The 16,939-nt window shown below is 33.5% G+C and overlaps 2 protein-coding genes across 6 annotated transcripts in view; one reads left to right on the plus strand and one right to left on the minus strand.

Moving 5' to 3' along the window:
• The window catches only part of LOC129252891 (protein unc-80 homolog), a 48,309-nt gene that overhangs the window by 7,226 nt on the left and 24,144 nt on the right, over positions 1-16,939 (plus strand). For 3 of the 5 annotated variants that reach the window (XM_054891040.1, XM_054891041.1, XM_054891043.1), the window contains exons 4-13: positions 758-778; positions 3,986-4,312; positions 4,378-4,588; positions 4,668-4,759; positions 4,825-4,962; positions 5,032-5,342; positions 5,400-5,593; positions 5,686-5,858; positions 6,249-6,361; positions 12,663-12,770. In XM_054891040.1, coding sequence (XP_054747015.1) covers positions 758-778; positions 3,986-4,312; positions 4,378-4,588; positions 4,668-4,759; positions 4,825-4,962; positions 5,032-5,342; positions 5,400-5,593; positions 5,686-5,858; positions 6,249-6,361; positions 12,663-12,770 — 1,688 coding nt within the window. Of the gene's footprint in view, positions 1-757; positions 779-3,985; positions 4,313-4,377; positions 4,589-4,667; positions 4,760-4,824; positions 4,963-5,031; positions 5,343-5,399; positions 5,594-5,685; positions 5,859-6,248; positions 6,362-12,662; positions 12,771-13,378; positions 13,397-16,939 lie in introns of all 5 variants that reach the window. The other 2 variants (XM_054891045.1, XM_054891044.1) reach the window with 2 other exon arrangements.
• LOC129252893 (putative nuclease HARBI1) lies at positions 8,636-9,459 on the minus strand. The gene is made up of 2 exons (XM_054891047.1): positions 9,334-9,459; positions 8,636-9,279 (listed from the first exon to the last, which is right to left on the minus strand). Exons 1-2 carry the CDS (start codon positions 9,444-9,446, stop codon positions 8,817-8,819), a joined length of 576 nt encoding a protein of 191 aa, XP_054747022.1. The 5' UTR covers positions 9,447-9,459; the 3' UTR covers positions 8,636-8,816.

The following is a 16,939-nucleotide window of genomic DNA, read 5'->3' on the forward strand; positions in this document are numbered from 1 at the left end:
TTTTGGCGCCTCATTTCTGCAGGCACGCCATTTCATCTATCAGCTGTTCAGCAGCCCAGAGATTGGAAGTCTGCCAAGTGCGCAAAGTAGTTCCTGGGTGCGCTCTCATATAAAATGAGAGAGTTACGTATCTAGTCATCTATAAGATGGGTTCGAAATGGGTTTGGGTTATATAGGTATTTGACGAGTGCTTTTGGCTGATGCATGGTGCACAATGCTAGCGGCAGATAACCCAAAGTAAGCTGCAGTAGAAACTATTCATACTATAAAATACTAGGGAAAGAAATGTAAAATAGCAAGCTATTAAATTATTGAATAAAAGAAATTAATTTATAGCAAAACGGCCTCTATAGTTCATACATTGCTTTTAATGTGTTTCAGATAAGTTTTTGTTTGCATGTAAATACAATATGCTTACGTATGTATGCAGTTATATTAAACAAAAAAAATAGATGTACTTAAACATATATGTAATCCTTACCGTACAAGAAGTGATAAACAGGTATTTATTTCACTTTTTAAATGGATTTATGAATATGTATAATATCCTAGTTATTTGAGCCTACTACTTTTATAACATTTTTATTTAGCATGGAATTTTTCTGATTAATTGTACAAGTAGACGTTCTTTTACTCATACATATGGATTAAGATTTAGATTTTGATTGCGTTTAAAATCTCACCTCTGTTTACAACTAAAAATTAATTTTTAAAACTAATAAATTTATTTTCTTTCTGAATGCAATTCACTAAAAAGGAATCGAAAGAAGCTTGCAAGGTAATAAATATGAGTTTATGCTAAGAGTGTCCTTATTATGAGTGAATTTTTCGAATCAGTTCGTTCTGTGAATTGTAGGCACCATTTATAAAGTTGATATCTGGATAAAATACAAAATGTAGTTTTACTGACATTTTTCGACCACTATTTTTAACAACCTAACTTACGGCATTTCATGACTTAAAAATAACAAAGAAGAAATGTTTACATTTTGGCAATTTTGCCTGCATCTACCCTAGTGGTTAAAGACTCGTATTTTATTAAAAAAAGCGCAATGAGTTTCGCAATGATAGCTTTTTTTCTTAATGGGGAAGGAAACTTCTGAAAAGGTGAAATGGAAAATATTCAGAAGCCCTTTGAATCCCTTGAAGCTGTCGAATCTTTATTTTCAGCTAATCCAATGAAAACGTCGTAGACGACTAACAATGATTTCACTGCAAATTTATCCCTTTCTATAAATCATTTCGATAGACCTGAATTTTCATCCATGAATTTCAAAAATATTTAGATTTATATTGTATTTTTCTGCTTTACCCTAAAAGCAGGCACAGCCCGTTTAAATGATATCGCACCATCAATTTGACCAGTTTTGACTATTTTCCTCTTTTTTTTACGCATAAAATGCGCAACACCGTCAAGGAAAAAAATAATAAAAATTAAAAATTAATAAACAGAATTCTTCAACAGATTTTAATTTACACTTTATTATACTACATTTTAATAAGCTATAAAACTGCATACAAAAAATTTGTCTAGTTGGGCTTAAATTGTTCTATTTTTTGTATCAACTTTAAATTTGGATTCATGTGGTTTTTGTAAGACAATGAGCTATACTTTGATATAAAAAAATTATAAAAATGTTGGTGTGATGTATGAAACTGAAATTAAACTAAATGATACTGATATATGCCGTTTCTTATTTTATCATATTGTATTGCTTCTTGTTTCTCAAAATAAACAAATGTAGAATGTGAGTATGTGAGTATGTTTGAAAACAAAACAATATTTGTGGGGTACATCTTGTTGTTGTTCCAAGCATGTAGGTACACGCTCAGCATGGGTTTGGAATCTTGTCCGCTACCCAATCGGCTACGATGGTCGATTTTACATTTAAATAGCTAAATAATGAGGACTACAATTCATGGCTTGAAACAGGGGTTTTATGATACTTTTATAGGTTGTGGTATTTTAGAAAAGTTTTAAATTTGTATAGTTGCCAAAAAAACTGTTATATATATATATATATATATAATTGGCGCGTACACCCTTTTGGGGTGTTTGGCTGAGCTCCTCCTCCTATTTGTGCCGTGCGTCTTGATGTTGTTCCACAAACGGAGGAACCTGCAGTTTCAAGCCGACTCCGAACGGCAGATATTTTTATGAGGAGCTTTTTCATGGCAGAAATACACTCGGAGGTTTGCCATTGCTTGCCGAGGGGCGACCGCTATTAGAAAAATGTTTTTTTTAATTTGGTGTTTCACCGAGATTCGAACCTACGATCTCTTTGTAAATTCCGAATGGTAATCACGCACCAACCCATTCGGCTACGGCGGCCGTCAAAAAAAACTGTTACCGCCGCAGTATTTGAAAGTCGTAAGCTTAATCTATTGGAATCAGCAAGACGAATTCATTACAAAGTAGAAAATAAAGAAGTGATTTATTTGTTAAGGCAAAACGGAAAAAATTAATCAATTTATTTGTCATGTTGAAATTATTTTAAAATGTGAATAATAACTTGGGAATTTAAATTCATCACATATATTAAATTCAATTTTCAAATTAAAAATTTGCATATAAATAATACGTTTCCTAATTCAATTCTGTGCTGGCATCCGAATGGGCACGTCGAAAGTAAAAACCAATCAGCTGGCCTACTGCTACCACTTTTAATAGATTCGCCTTGAAAAACAAAATTAAATACGTTTATTCTGAAAAATTAAGCCAAAATACGTTTTGTTTCACTTATCACAAATAGTTAAACATTTTGAAATAAAAACACATGTGTCCTTTATAAAATTATCAACGCAAAATATAAGAAAATGGCAACGTTCCAAACTATAAATTGTTTGATATCCCCCTAAATCCTATGCAAATTTGTCGAAGAAGCAACACAGCTCACTAAAATCTTCAATGAGCAATATTTTTTATATATGTATGACGGCTAGAGCGGGTCGATTTAAAAATCGCTCATTGCTCTGTGAAAATCGTATTCTAGGGATCAAAATAAGAAACTTTGCCGAAGGAACCATACCTCTAAAACGAATTCTGATGTCCCCCAATTTGGGTCGAACGAAAAATCCCATTTTGACCCATTTAGAGTGCTCCAATCGAGTCCAAATGTATGACCGACCCCCACTAACTTTGGACGGCCGATCCACCCATGCCAGTGGCACACCCCCTGAAACTCCCCTGGGGGGTTCCCCATACAATCATTTCAAAATATCACCATTTTTGGGCTTTACATGAGAAAAGAAACTAAAAAGTTCGACCCAAATTGGGGGACATCAGAATTCGTTTTAGAGGTATGGTTCCTTCGGCAAAGTTTCTTATTTTGATCCCTAGAATATGATTTTCACAGAGCAATGGGCGATTTTTTAAGTTAGTTATCTTGGCACAAAACAAGAAACCAGAAAATAATTTTTAGTGGGTTTTTAATTTTTTATGGGAATGAGTTTTTCAATAGCATCACAATCGTTATTACCTCTTCCTCAATTTCTTCTACAATTTTAAGTATTCACCAAATTCCGGATCGTCGTCCGGAAAGATATCAACGGTTTTGCCTAATTCTTCTTTAATAAGTTCTGGAATTACGTTTTGTATCTTGAACAGTAGTTCTCTGTGTTCCATAAATATTTAACTAAGCTCTTCTAAATACTGACCCGAAAATGGATTGTCGATAATATTCTGGAACATTTTCAGTGTAGTTGGCCGATTTATTTATTTATATTTTTACAAAGTTTGAAATCTTGCGTCAAATTTTTTTTGTTGTAGTACGAACTACATTTTTAGAATAAGATAAAAACAAACAAATAATAAAAAGTCAAAACTTTGTACTACATCTCGCTGCTATTATTGTATACATATGTATTTTGATGTACGAAAACTTTAAATGGGGGCACTCTTGGTAATGAATTTATATAGAATTACTTAATTTTGAAATTATACATTCGCAAACATCCCTCTCTCGCATCCTTTCCAACATTGTAGTCCTTCGAAAAAGTACTCGTCCAAAACATTCAATTCGGCTTGTCGCCACCGCTCACCAAAGCATTGGGAGCCATACCACGCTGGCGTCTGTTGCAAGCAGCGCTGCCACACGTAATGCACTGCGTTGCCGCTTTGTTGCACAATCGCGTCAAGGATATGCAAGCGATCGGGCCAGTCGAAACGAAATTACTCTATACTATGCAATGGATATTGCTCTATGCCGCCGAGGAATGTGCTGATGACGAGGGAGGCAATGAAATTTTGGGTGATGATTCACCCAAGCAGAAATCGATAGAGCAATATTTGTTTTCCGTGCCCACAATAACGGTACAATAAATATATCTCTATTATTTCATAATGCTGTGAAAATATTACTTTTTTACTTCACCTAGCTCTTCGTTTATTTGTTCGCACCCATTATACATCACTTAAAAGAGTCAGATTTCCAAAATTTCCGCTTAGAAAATGGCATAAAATTGTGGCAAGGTATGTGGGATAATCGGGCACCGGGCGCGCCTTGCTTTACCGCGCCTGTAAAGCCAAAAGCGCGTAATCTACTTTGTGCGCCCACACCGAAAGGATCCACAGATGTATTTCCCGGACGTAGGTGTAATGCGTATATAATTAGTTATATTAAGTACTTTTATAAGCACGAACACAAATTCTATATAACCAAATTTAGGGAAGCAATCGTCCAACGTAGATGTGGCAACCTCGCCGAAAGCAGATTCTCCACAGAGTCAGCTATCGGAGCATACAAGGCAAGATGAAGATGTAAGTTTATGAAATATTTCTATGTCAGCCAAGTCTAAGTGCTATCATTGCATGCATTCCTGAAGAATTCGTGGGTGTCCTCGCCTAAAGAATTCGCCTTTCCCGAAACCATACCCGAGGAGGCCTCAAGTGTGGAAGATGAACGTGTAGTAATTTTTCGGCTACCCTCCGCACCACATCTAATGGACAACTCGTTTTTTACGGTAGGCATATTTATTTCCGAATAAATATTCTTATGAAACCGATATACTAACAACACATTTCTCCTACAGGCCGACGCCAGTTTGCTACAACAACAGCAATCGCAAAGTCGCCGCGGTAGTCGCCAATCTGTACACTCACGCGACAAGGATAATCCAGCAACGAAATTTGAATTCGATCAACAAGAATTGATGCGCGGTGCATCGTTAAAAGAGAAACGCAGCGCCTCCGTCGAGAAGGAGACGGAATCGGATAAATCAGACAGTGTGCGGGTGGATGTATCGGCGGCCACATTCCTCGACGTGGCCGTACTGCGTTGTCTATTCATTTCGCATTGGCAGGAGGAGGGTATTTTCTGGAGCCTACAGTACTTGTACAATCGGTAAAAAACATAACTCTATAAAATACGCAATAGTTAAATATCACTTGTAAACTGTAGCTTAAGCGAAATTGGTGAGGAGGCAGCCATAACCTTGAATCAGCCACGCAAGCGATCCAATTCACTACCCATACCACAAATTGAGATTTCCCTGTACCAAGGACCGGGTAGCAATAGTCGCGATAGTCCCAGTAGCTCCGTGGCAAAGGACTATATCGAGATACCAGAACCATCAATAACAGCATGCTTAGTTGGTAAGCTACGAAGCAAGTGGGAAATTATGTAGATTATTAACTAATTTTTCCCTCTTTTTTCGTTTTTTTTTTTGTTTTCTTTTTGATTGCAGAAGAGCCCAGTCCGACACCGGAGCGTCGTGGTAGCGAGAAGAAGAAACGCGTTAAAATGGCAGATTTGCGCGCCTTTGTTGAAACGAAAATGTTCTCGAAATCCGAGAAGAATCTTGAAAAAGTAGGCCTAGATACAAACTCTGTTAATGGCAAGAGACCACTGCAACATGCAGTAAGATTGAACTTTACTAAGTTTTTTGTTGTTTTACTGCCTTTCTTTTCAATATCTAAACGTTACTCACCCCTCTATATTCTATTCATATTTATAAATTACAAATCCCATTTACTTAGTTACTTCCCCTCTTTAAAAAATTTCATATGCGCACAATTTTTAAAATAGCAAGTTTCTCCTTTTGCTGTTGCTTAGTTTCTTAGACTGTGTTTACACTTTTTTAAGCTAACTTAAAAGCCTAAGCCTCCTCTTTACATGCATATTTGTGTGTACATACTTATACATATACGAATTCAAAGTTCAATTGCTTTTGCTGATTACTATCGTATTTTCAAAAAACGTAGATAGACATGGGCTAACTGATTTGTATGTACTTTCGTTTTACACCAGGAATATCATCGTAGTCTAGACACCGGCGAGAAAAAGCTATCACGCTCAGCTTCCATGATTACCAGAGAGCCGGCCAGCAATCTCATCAAAGGAAAATCAATGCCGAGTTTGAGGTAACATTTAGAGTGAATTTTCCACTACGTAAATCGCTTACGCGTATATTTTAATAAAACGTAGAGCTAACATTTAATACATTTTAGTAAACATAAAAACAAGTACATACATGCAAACATATACATATAAGGGCATGTACATGCATACCTGCGGTGTGAAGCATTTCGGATTATTCAATTCATTGGTGCATGTAAAAGTACTCACAACTCTTTTCACACGGTAGATACGTTCTAACGTACCTTGAAAACCCGTGGAATAAAAAATTATGTAAAAAAACACATGCGACATATAATAAATTACAGAATATATTCCACAACTTAAAAAAATGTGTAAAATGAAATAATGCCAAATATTTTCCCGAAAATTCGTACAAAAAATAATAAGCACATCCAGGTTATCTATTTATAAAACAAACACATTTAATTTTTATTACAAAAAAAGTTGAATTTTTATAAAATTTGAATTTTAACCCATATCAAAATTTATGTTATGACAAAAACTACAAATTCAATAATTATAAACAAAAGCAAAGCACATCAAAAATGCAAATTTTTGTTTTACGTCGGAAACAGTGCATAAAGAATATGGGCCTTAGCGTATAATAATCGGAATTGCCTTCTAGGGTTAAGAAATTTTAACTAAAAAAAACAAAAAAAAATTTACAATCTATGTAATTATTCTCGATAATAAATATATACAGGCATGTTCTGCAAATCGTTTTCGGGCAATATTTTCGCATTTTCCGTTTTCAAATCGTTTGACATGTTCTGTAAATCGTTCCGTTTTCGTTTTTTTTCGAACATCAGCAAATCGTTTTTTTACCCTGTTCTGGAAATCGAAATCGTTAAAATTTTCCAGTTTTATTTTCGGCAACTTAAACGTTAGCGGTTTGTGACATTCTTAAAACTGTTTGTTGAAATAAATTTATCAAAATGTGAGTATTTACTCAAAATAACTGCATATATTTATGTAAATAAAAGTGTTTATTTAAAATATTTAAAACTTATTCAAAAACTTTTAGGGGAAAACATAAGAACTCCAAGCAAGAGCTAATTTTAGTCGAGTTTATGGAATCTCATCCAGATTTGGCGAATAATTTTTCGAAGGGCGACAGAGTTGCTGTTGAGGAAAAGTGGAAAGAGCTAACGACGCTGCTAAATGCAGAAGGGCCGCCCCAAAAAGATGTTAATGGATGGAAAAAAGTAAGTATTTAGTCAAATATTAAAATAAATATTTTTGAGTTGTCTTTTTTCAAGATATGGTCTGACTGGAAGGGGTGCATTCGGAAAAAGGTTGCCCATAACAATCTAGAATCGAGGGCAACAGGAGGTGGACCCTTTAATAAGCATGTACTGACGAGCAACGAAGAATGTGTTGCAAGAACTTGTGGAATTTTTGCAGCCGTTGAGGGCATAAGCCATTCTAGAAGCTTTGGGACAGAAGAAAATAATAGCGCTATCGAATCTGAGGAAGAACGTCCCCAAACAAGTAGGGAAGCGGTGGCTACCCCGAGAGCTGCAAAAAGGCCACGAGTGTCAACGCAGGACAGCCTTCAGTCATGTATGGCAACGCAATCTAGTTGTATGGAGAAAATATCCACCACTTTAGATAACATTTGCGAAAACCAACACAAGATTGCAAAATCGCAGGAAGATGAAAGGGAAGAGATTCGACGACTTCGTCGTGCTGTTGAGAAACAAAATGAATTGCTGGCAGAGCAAAATCGCTTGAAGACTCAAAGTATAGAGCAAAAGCAAAGACATTACCTCAAAATGGAGCAGTTGCAACAGGAAACAGTTAATATTAAAACTAAAATGCTTGAGATAGAGACTAAAAGATAAATATAAAAGAATCTTATTGAACTGTTATGTATATATTTACTTTTAATATGAATAAATTTTATGTTTCATAATATTAAATTTCTAGCAATAGAGTCTCTAATATTTCTGCCAACACTATATAAACTACTGTTTTCCTCATTTTCAGCAATTTCCTCATCAATTGGATTGTTTTCTAATACGGTTTCTGTTTCAATGTCATCTATTTGATTACTCCTACATATGTTATGTAGTGCGCAACAAACATTTATTATCTTCACTACCTTTTGCGGCGTATATGGCAGGGTAGTTTTCAAACAACGAAACCGACTTTTTAATACTCCTATAACACGCTCAACGATGTTACGTGCTTTTGCATGCTGCTGGTTAAATCTGTGTCCTGCCGATCTTGGGCCTGGGTTTCTATATGGAGTCAGTAGAAATGGTTCTATACCAAAACCAGAATCTCCCAGTAGCCAAGACCCTCGGTCACCAGCTTCATACTGCGATAGGTAATAGTGTTTTGCACTGCTCATACTAAATACGAAAGCGTCATGGCTTGCACCAGGCCGAGTTGCATCTACTGCTCTTATTATCATATCAAAATCACAAATCTGTAAAATAAAGGCAGTAAATTTTAAATTTTAGAAACACAATTTAAATTCATTCTTACAATCATTGCGTTTATGCTAAAAAATCCTTTTCGGTTAAAAAATAGATGCTCGTTCTCAAAAGGTTTAATCAGAGCCACATGTGTTCCATCAATACACCCTATTACTCCTGGAATACCGAATTTTTCTACAAAATGAAGTTTTGATTTTCTAGAATCCTCTTCAGACATTTTCAGCTTAATCCACTTAGGACACAGAACATTTTCCAAAGCATTGATCATTTCGGATAATATTTTTGAGACTGTGCTTCTACCCATAGCAATATCTGTATCCTTTCCGACGGAACGTTGATAGGAACCCTCTGCGAAAAACCTAAGACTTGCTGCCAGCTTTAATAAAATAGGTATGGACGTTTCCTTGACGAAAGATTTTACTTCATTCAGCACTTCTAAAAAAGCGTACTTGTTTAGGCGATAGTTGGAAACAAATCTAAAGTAGAAAAACTTAATGAATGCCACAAAGTATAACCATTTCTAATCTTACGTAGAATCCGGTGCACTGAGAGGATTCGAATGGTCTCTTAAACGCCGCCTATCTATTCTACTTTGGTAATCTTGCTCCTGTTCGTTTAACACATAAGCTGCCATAAAAAACATGATAATTTTTTAATTAAATCCGTTTATTTTGAAATTATTTCGTATTTTTTGCCAACGAATTCTTTTGTCATTTGGTTTATTTAATTGCCAAAGAGAAATCAGCTGCTTCGAACTTAAATTCGAATTTAAATGAAATCGTACGAATTACAGAACACCCAAAACAAAATCGTACGAATTGCCATTTCGGATCCGAATTGAAATCGCGCGATTTTCAGAACATGCCTGATAATTGTTGTTTATTGATTTTTCATCCAATTAAGTGTTGCTTTTCTGAGCAGATCAACAAGTCTGCGCGACTTAATTTGCTTGTAAATAATTAAAAAAATTAAATAACCATAAAAAATGGTTAATCATCTCCCTTAACACCTAACACCTGCTATTGGAAAACCCTTTACAAAATTAAAGATTAAAAGAGAGGATGTACCCTTTTCTGAAAATACTTTTTTGGCTCACAGGGCAACCATTTGGAAAAAGCACGAAACCAGCTAAAAGGGTTGAGATAAGAACGCAAAATTTTTAGAATTTCAAAACACAATTTTATCATTACTTGTGTTTACTCTGCAGGCCATGATTGAATAATCCGTCATATATATTTTACCATTCATAGAGAAGCTTATTCCACGCTACCAACATAAATTCAATTATATATACTACTCATTTTCTATATAAGAAATGTACTACTTGTAGTAATAAGTACCTGTATTAGTTATTTTATAAATTTAATTACTACACTCAGACTTTTTACTTGATTCATGATTCAGCAACAACATATTGCTTTAAAAATATTTAAGTTATACTTAAATTAGGAGCATAGGGAATATACACCCTCTATTAAAAATAAATAACAATTAGAAAAAATACCCCGTATCTGCTTACTAATCAAAGTAGCGACGCTTTGATGTTTTGTAAACGGACGTTCAGCGAACTATCAGCGCTACGTCAGAGTAGTAGCATATTTTGCACTGATTTTTCACTGCTTCGCTGCACGTATGTACTTCAACATAACTCAAGAAGTTATGGAAATTCTACTATGAAACCTTCAGGGATTACTGAGCATAGTTTCGATTATTAATGAAGAAAATTAGAAAAAATCTAAAGAGAGTGTGTTTTTAAAATGGCAAGACAAGTTTTTAACAAAAATATTAAATCTTTTTGAAAAGAACTTTTTTCATTTTATTCTGAAAACGTTCAGAGAAGCTATTAGCAAACACTAAAACATTTTCAATTTTTTTAAGTATATTTTTTAGTGAGTTTTATCTTAAAAAACTACAAAGCAAAATTTTCCAAAAAAAAATTTAACAAAAAAATGAAATTCTTTTCAAAAAAATTTTTTCTTTTAAAGTATATTTCACTATAAAAAATTACAAACATTTGTTTTTAATGTTAAAAAGAACCGAAGTTATTTCATTTTAAAAAATACCAAATCTAGAAAACACATATATGTATATAATATTTTTTTAATTATTATGCGACAAAAACTTAAAAAGACAATTAAAAGTAAGTAATTTGTAACCTAAAAAATTCTTAGGTGCGCAACTATTGTAAGTTCCCCCCTGTTTGTCAATAGTTGCCGCCAGCAGTGTGTGCTAGTCGATTCTAACATAACCTAAACGTCATAAACCAAGCTTAGATATATGGTAAACAAACTGCTTCAACACATTAGTGATTTAGCTCTGATTTTATGCCGAATAATCGTCATTTGCGGTGTCATGTGTTGATTTTCCTCTTTCATTCAAAAAAACGGCGTCTGAAGCGCATCGAGAGCTACAAAAAGTTTATGGAAATGTTGCTTTAGGTGAAACAACGTGTCGAGATTGGTTCCGTCGCTTCAAAGACGATGATTTTAATGTTGGCGACCGTCCGCGTAAAGGAAGGCCAAAAACTTCGAAGACGCTGAATTGGAGGCATTGCTCAATGAAGATCCGTATCAAACGCAAGAAGAGCTTGCTTCAGTATTAGGAGTTACTCGCCAATCCATTTCCAAGCGATGTTGCTAAACCCGTTAAAACCTACCTTGAAACACTGAAATGGAAAATGCTACTCCACCCGCCATATTCTCCAGATATTGCGCCGTCCGATTATCACCTGTTCCGATCGATGGCACATAGTCTATCTGACCAGCAGTTCCATTCATATGAAGGCATCAAAATTGGCTTGATCCGTGGATAGCCTCAAAAGATGAACAGTTTTACCGCGACGGTATATGAGATCTACCAGAAAGATGAGGAAAAGTAGTAGTCAGGGATGGGCAATACTTTCAATGATTGACATTTCATCAAAAAAACAGCGAGAACTTAGTTGCGCACCTTATAAAAAATATTTAATTTTCAGAACTGAATAAGTCGCGAAATTATAATATAATATTTTTTAAATATATTGTATCCCAATATATTTTAACATTTCTTTTAAATATATTGTTTAAACAAATGTTTTTAAAAAGTATGATTGAACTTAAAAAAAACTTTTTAAAGATTTTAAATTTTTTTAAGTATTTTTTATCCTGAATTATTAAAAAAATGTTTAATGTTCAAAAAAAAACTTTATCAAAAAAAAAACTTAAAAAAACTTTTTAAAGATTTTATTATTCTAAAAAATTAAAACAGGAATTTTTTTAAGTATTTTTTATCCTGAATTATTAAAGAAATGTTTAATGTTCAAAAAAAAACTTTATCAAAATTTTCAGAACTGAATAAATAATTTTTTTCAAAAAATTTGTTAAATTTTCACGACAATGGTACAGCTCATGTGATACACAGTACCAGAGGAATCATCAATTCCATTTAAGTGATTTTCAGAAACGATTGTTTATTATTTTTAATGAAATCACTTTCTCTATGTATTCTGGAGATAATCCATTCTATGGACAATCTGCTACTTCAAAAATGTTCCAAAGGAAATTAATTAATTAATTTTATTTTATTGAAAGTTATTTTTTTATAATAGAGGGTGTATACAGATTTATCATTATTATTTTAGTGCATACATTTTAAAACTTATTTCCTTATTTGATGGGGTCAGAAATCCACGATGACTATAATTCTAATATTTGCATTCCAATCACATTGAGTATAGTTTAAAACTATTTGTTTGGAAACCATATTTGATATCATCTGCTACAATATTCGCATTTGCATTATTGATTTATATACATAAATCATTCTCGAATAGCCCCAGTGCCTAATTGATGATCACTTTCGTTTAATTGATTAATTGTAGCTATCAATCGTCTGAAAGACATGTTCATATCTTATGTGAACGCAGAAAGTCAGAAGGGTCTGCACTTCTAACACGAGTGAAAAATAATGCCTCAACTCTACAAAAACTGTTAGTGCTGATAGTTTAAAGTTTTTCGATAGAACTATTATTATTTTATAAATTAATATTAGCATATTCTTTTATTCAGCTATGTTCTTAATAGATTTGTGCCCTTATTATACCCTGCAATACAATTTAAATGAGCCTATAAACCCACACCCCGTAGATGAGCTTTAACGATTTTTAAAACTATTCGTACATCTTTTAAATTTATTAAATCTTGTTCAATTAATACAAAACTTTCACACATAAATTTGTACTTATGCTATACGGTATACCAATAATTGTTCACTGTTATATATCTACAAACTTTTCTAACACAAACGTTTTACTTATACATATGTATGTATGTATTATAAATATAGATGTAGATTACGATAGATTCCTATGTTTTGATATACAAACTTTTTAACATTTTTCACACAGCTGTAACACCATTTATACACATTTTTTATATACCCAACATAACTTCCATTGAGTAACTACTTACCGGCACTATTTTCGATACAGTACTCACTAAATTACACCAAAAACCTAGTTCTATGTAAATCCGACTTTTTGAGTACTATTTTTTACTAAATCTTTGCACTCTTCTCTTAACCTTAATATGTCCAAAGCTGTCTTCTTGATAGCGGGTGAGTCTTCTTTAAACAGTGAACTAGTTTTTCGTTACGTTTGGGTTTGACTTTTAAAAATCCTATCACTATACTTATACTTTTTTTGCATTCCTAGACTTTATTTAGAATTTTTGTATGTAGACAAGTAATTCATAGCTTATTTATGTTCCAAGGATTTTATACCCAACACTCAAAGATAGAGAAAATACTCGTAAACTAGTTCGATACTATAAATATTGTATATGTAACGAAATATGTTCCCCATAGGTTAAGAGACTTTATAAAGTGACGCCAAGATGGTAGTAGTGAATAATTTCTAGACAGTACCCTTTTTATGTCATCTTTAACATTTGCCAAGTAGACAGATGTACAATTTTACACGATAGAACAACGCGTTAAAATGATCGAAACTTACCCTATGATCAAAAAGTACCGGGAATGTGATGCTGACTGTTTTCTTCGATTGCCAAGGCGTAGTGCACCATGAGTACCTGCCATTGGGCCAGACAGTTAATAAAGAATATTATTTATCCGTTTGAAGCGTTTGAGAGATGCTGTACGTCGCAAATGGCCGGGCAAACAATTCTTGGATTTTGCATGATGATAACGCGCCATCGCACCGAGCCCAAATTGTGCTGGATTTTTTGATCAAACACCAAGTAAATACCAACGTGCAAGCACCGTATTCACCTGATATGGCCCCGTGCGACTTCTTTTTGTTTCCCAAGTTGAAGTTACCACTTCGTGGAAGGAGATTTCAGTCGATAGAGGAGATTCAAGAGAATGCGACGAAGGAGCTGAAGGCCATCCCTTCGTCGGCCTACCAGGGGTGCATGGAGGACTGGGCCAAACGTTGGCACATGTGTGTTGCTTCAGACGGGTCATATTTTGAAGGATTTAAACATTCCCGGTACTTTCTGATCATTGGGTATTATGTAAATGGTCAATCTTTAAGAACGGCATATCACAAAATTCGTATTTTTGTTGTAGAAATAATCATCCGAAGATTCCCGTTTCTTTACCCGAATCCTAATATATTTCCCGTCAACTCGTGTCCCGACAACCTGTATCCCGACAGATATTTTTTCCGAATCTAATTTGTTTTCAAGAAACTGGTCATGTCGAAGATAGAAAAAGCACTGACAGACCAAAAACTGGACGTTCGATGTCTCGACGTTCTCAACAATTAGGCATTCATGAATCGATTGTTTGGCGGATTTTACCTCCAGACTTGCTCACGGTAACATTTAAATTGTATGTCATTTTTCACATATAATGGTTAAGAGTCGTATTTTAAATAAAAATAGTGATATTGTACATGTTTTATTTTAAATCAACATCTAGGCGCGTATTTTAAGGGCGGGGTAAGGGTTTCAGCGTAAAAAAAACATCTTTTTTGTGAATTTTTTTTTTAAATGTGGATTGAGCAAATTTACTAAAACCTTTTGTATATTATTAAGTATACTTTTAACAATATTCTGTAATTTTTTTATGAGAAAATTTTGAAAAACCAGCCGGTGACAAAGCTTTTCCCAGAACGTCTTAAAAAAAAACAATTTGCGGTGTTCACTATATCTCGGTCGGAAATTATCTGAAATCAAAAAGCATTAAAATTTAGTTAAAGTATCATCAAATCCTCCCCCCAACGTTCTCTGATTATTTTTTTTTTCACTTCAAAATTTTTTATGGCCATCTAAAATATAAACTACAATTTTCCGCAAAAAATTCCGCCATTTTGAGGGTGTAAAACACTCTTAAATTAAAAAAAAATGTTAACTAAACGTTGGGGGGAGGTATTTTATATGTAGAAAATGTATACTAAGTTTGAAATGAATCGGTCAAGTAGTTTTTAAATGACAGTGAACACGGACTTTGAAAAAGCAGTTTTGAGAAAAACGCGTTTGAAAGTTTGTAAGCTAAAAAACACCCGTAGCTGCCAGAGATATTCTGATAAAGGACAAGAGGCTAAATAAACAATAACTTCAAGACTTTTGCTCAGATCGACATAAAATTTTAGGAATATATTCTTGAAATGTTTAACAATAAGATAAGAGAAAAAAAATTTTTTTATTTTTTCAAAAATACAAACCCTTACCCCCCCCTTAAAAGAGCCTTTATTTGTATTCACAAAGTTTCGTTTTATTTTTTATTTAATTTTTTTTTTATAAAAATATAATTTATACTACAACACAAACCATGTTGTTGAAATTTAAAATCTTGTGCAAAATTAAAATAAGAATGCAACAAATTTGCATGAAAGTTTTAAATCAGAATTTTTACAAAAAATTCGAGTATGGAATTTTGTAGCCAAAAATTGCAACACCCTATGACGCAAAATTTTTGCTCAAACGTTTCAGTGCGCTCAAAAAGATCCCTTGATCTGAAGGAAATAATTCGAAATATCATAGCAAAAAAAGAAAAACACATTAATTTCGAATTGATTTAGTTGTAGTTTTTTTAAGCTTCTGCTCATCTGAAAGCGTCATTGTGGGGTGATTGTACGTTTGATCTACTGTTCTATGTCTTATCGATAAAAATATGTACAAACCACTTAAAGCTTATTTCGTATTTAACCGTAAGCTACTAAATGCATTAGATTACTCAGAACAAAAAATCAGTACGTCTGGCAGCCCAATTATGCGTTTGATAAAATGATGGACCAAATAAAACAACTCTTTAACAACTGCAGTGCGAAAATTTTTGTTAAAAACTTTAGTACTCTTGGCTCAAGCCACTTTTTAACACATCTCATACCCAAAATATCGTCCATAAATCTCAGCACCAACATCACCATTTATCTCGCTAATACTCTTGTAAGCGGCGTTTTGGTGCACATATAAAGTTTTCAACAGACTGTAACACATTACACGGTGTGGAGAAAAGTGTTTGTCCAAGAATCAGTATCAGTAGTTCGACTTAAAATGTGTGCAATTTTGGGAATTTTAATTTTTATACTCAGAATTTGTAACTGACTCGCGAATCACTCTTTTTCATTCAACAATTTTGTAAAGTACATATCGTCCCCTTAATATAACAATAGCCTATGTGCTCATAGGCTATTATTTTTTTATTGAATTTTTGGATTCTCCATTGTCGATTTTATATGTGGTCAAAATTCTGTCAAATTCTAGTTCCACAAAGTGGGTCAAAACGTCAGTCAAAAAATAATAAATATTTACAGACATAACGAGATTTGAGTGAGAGCTACTTTCGACAAAAAGCTTGAAATTCATTTTCTCAAAACATCAAAAAATTTATAGGCTATTTTAATACTAAGGGGACGATATATATTACAAAAAGTTTTTAAAAGTTGTCAGAATTTACCAAATTATTTTGTTATTGTATTATGACTTACACACTGATAGATATCACTTCTGCAGAACATAAACCGAAAAGTGTTGGGTATAAAATCAGTTTGTTTTTAACCATTAATCACTTCTCTACATTTCACTAAAACTATAAGTATATTGGAAACTCTGGTCGGGTCTAGTATTCTGTGTCATTAAGTAAATTAAATTACAAAATAATAGAAAATTACTATTGCTATTAATACTTTAACAC

Source organism: Anastrepha obliqua, chromosome 1, assembly GCF_027943255.1.
Source record: "Anastrepha obliqua isolate idAnaObli1 chromosome 1, idAnaObli1_1.0, whole genome shotgun sequence".
NCBI lineage: Eukaryota > Metazoa > Arthropoda > Insecta > Diptera > Tephritidae > Anastrepha > Anastrepha obliqua.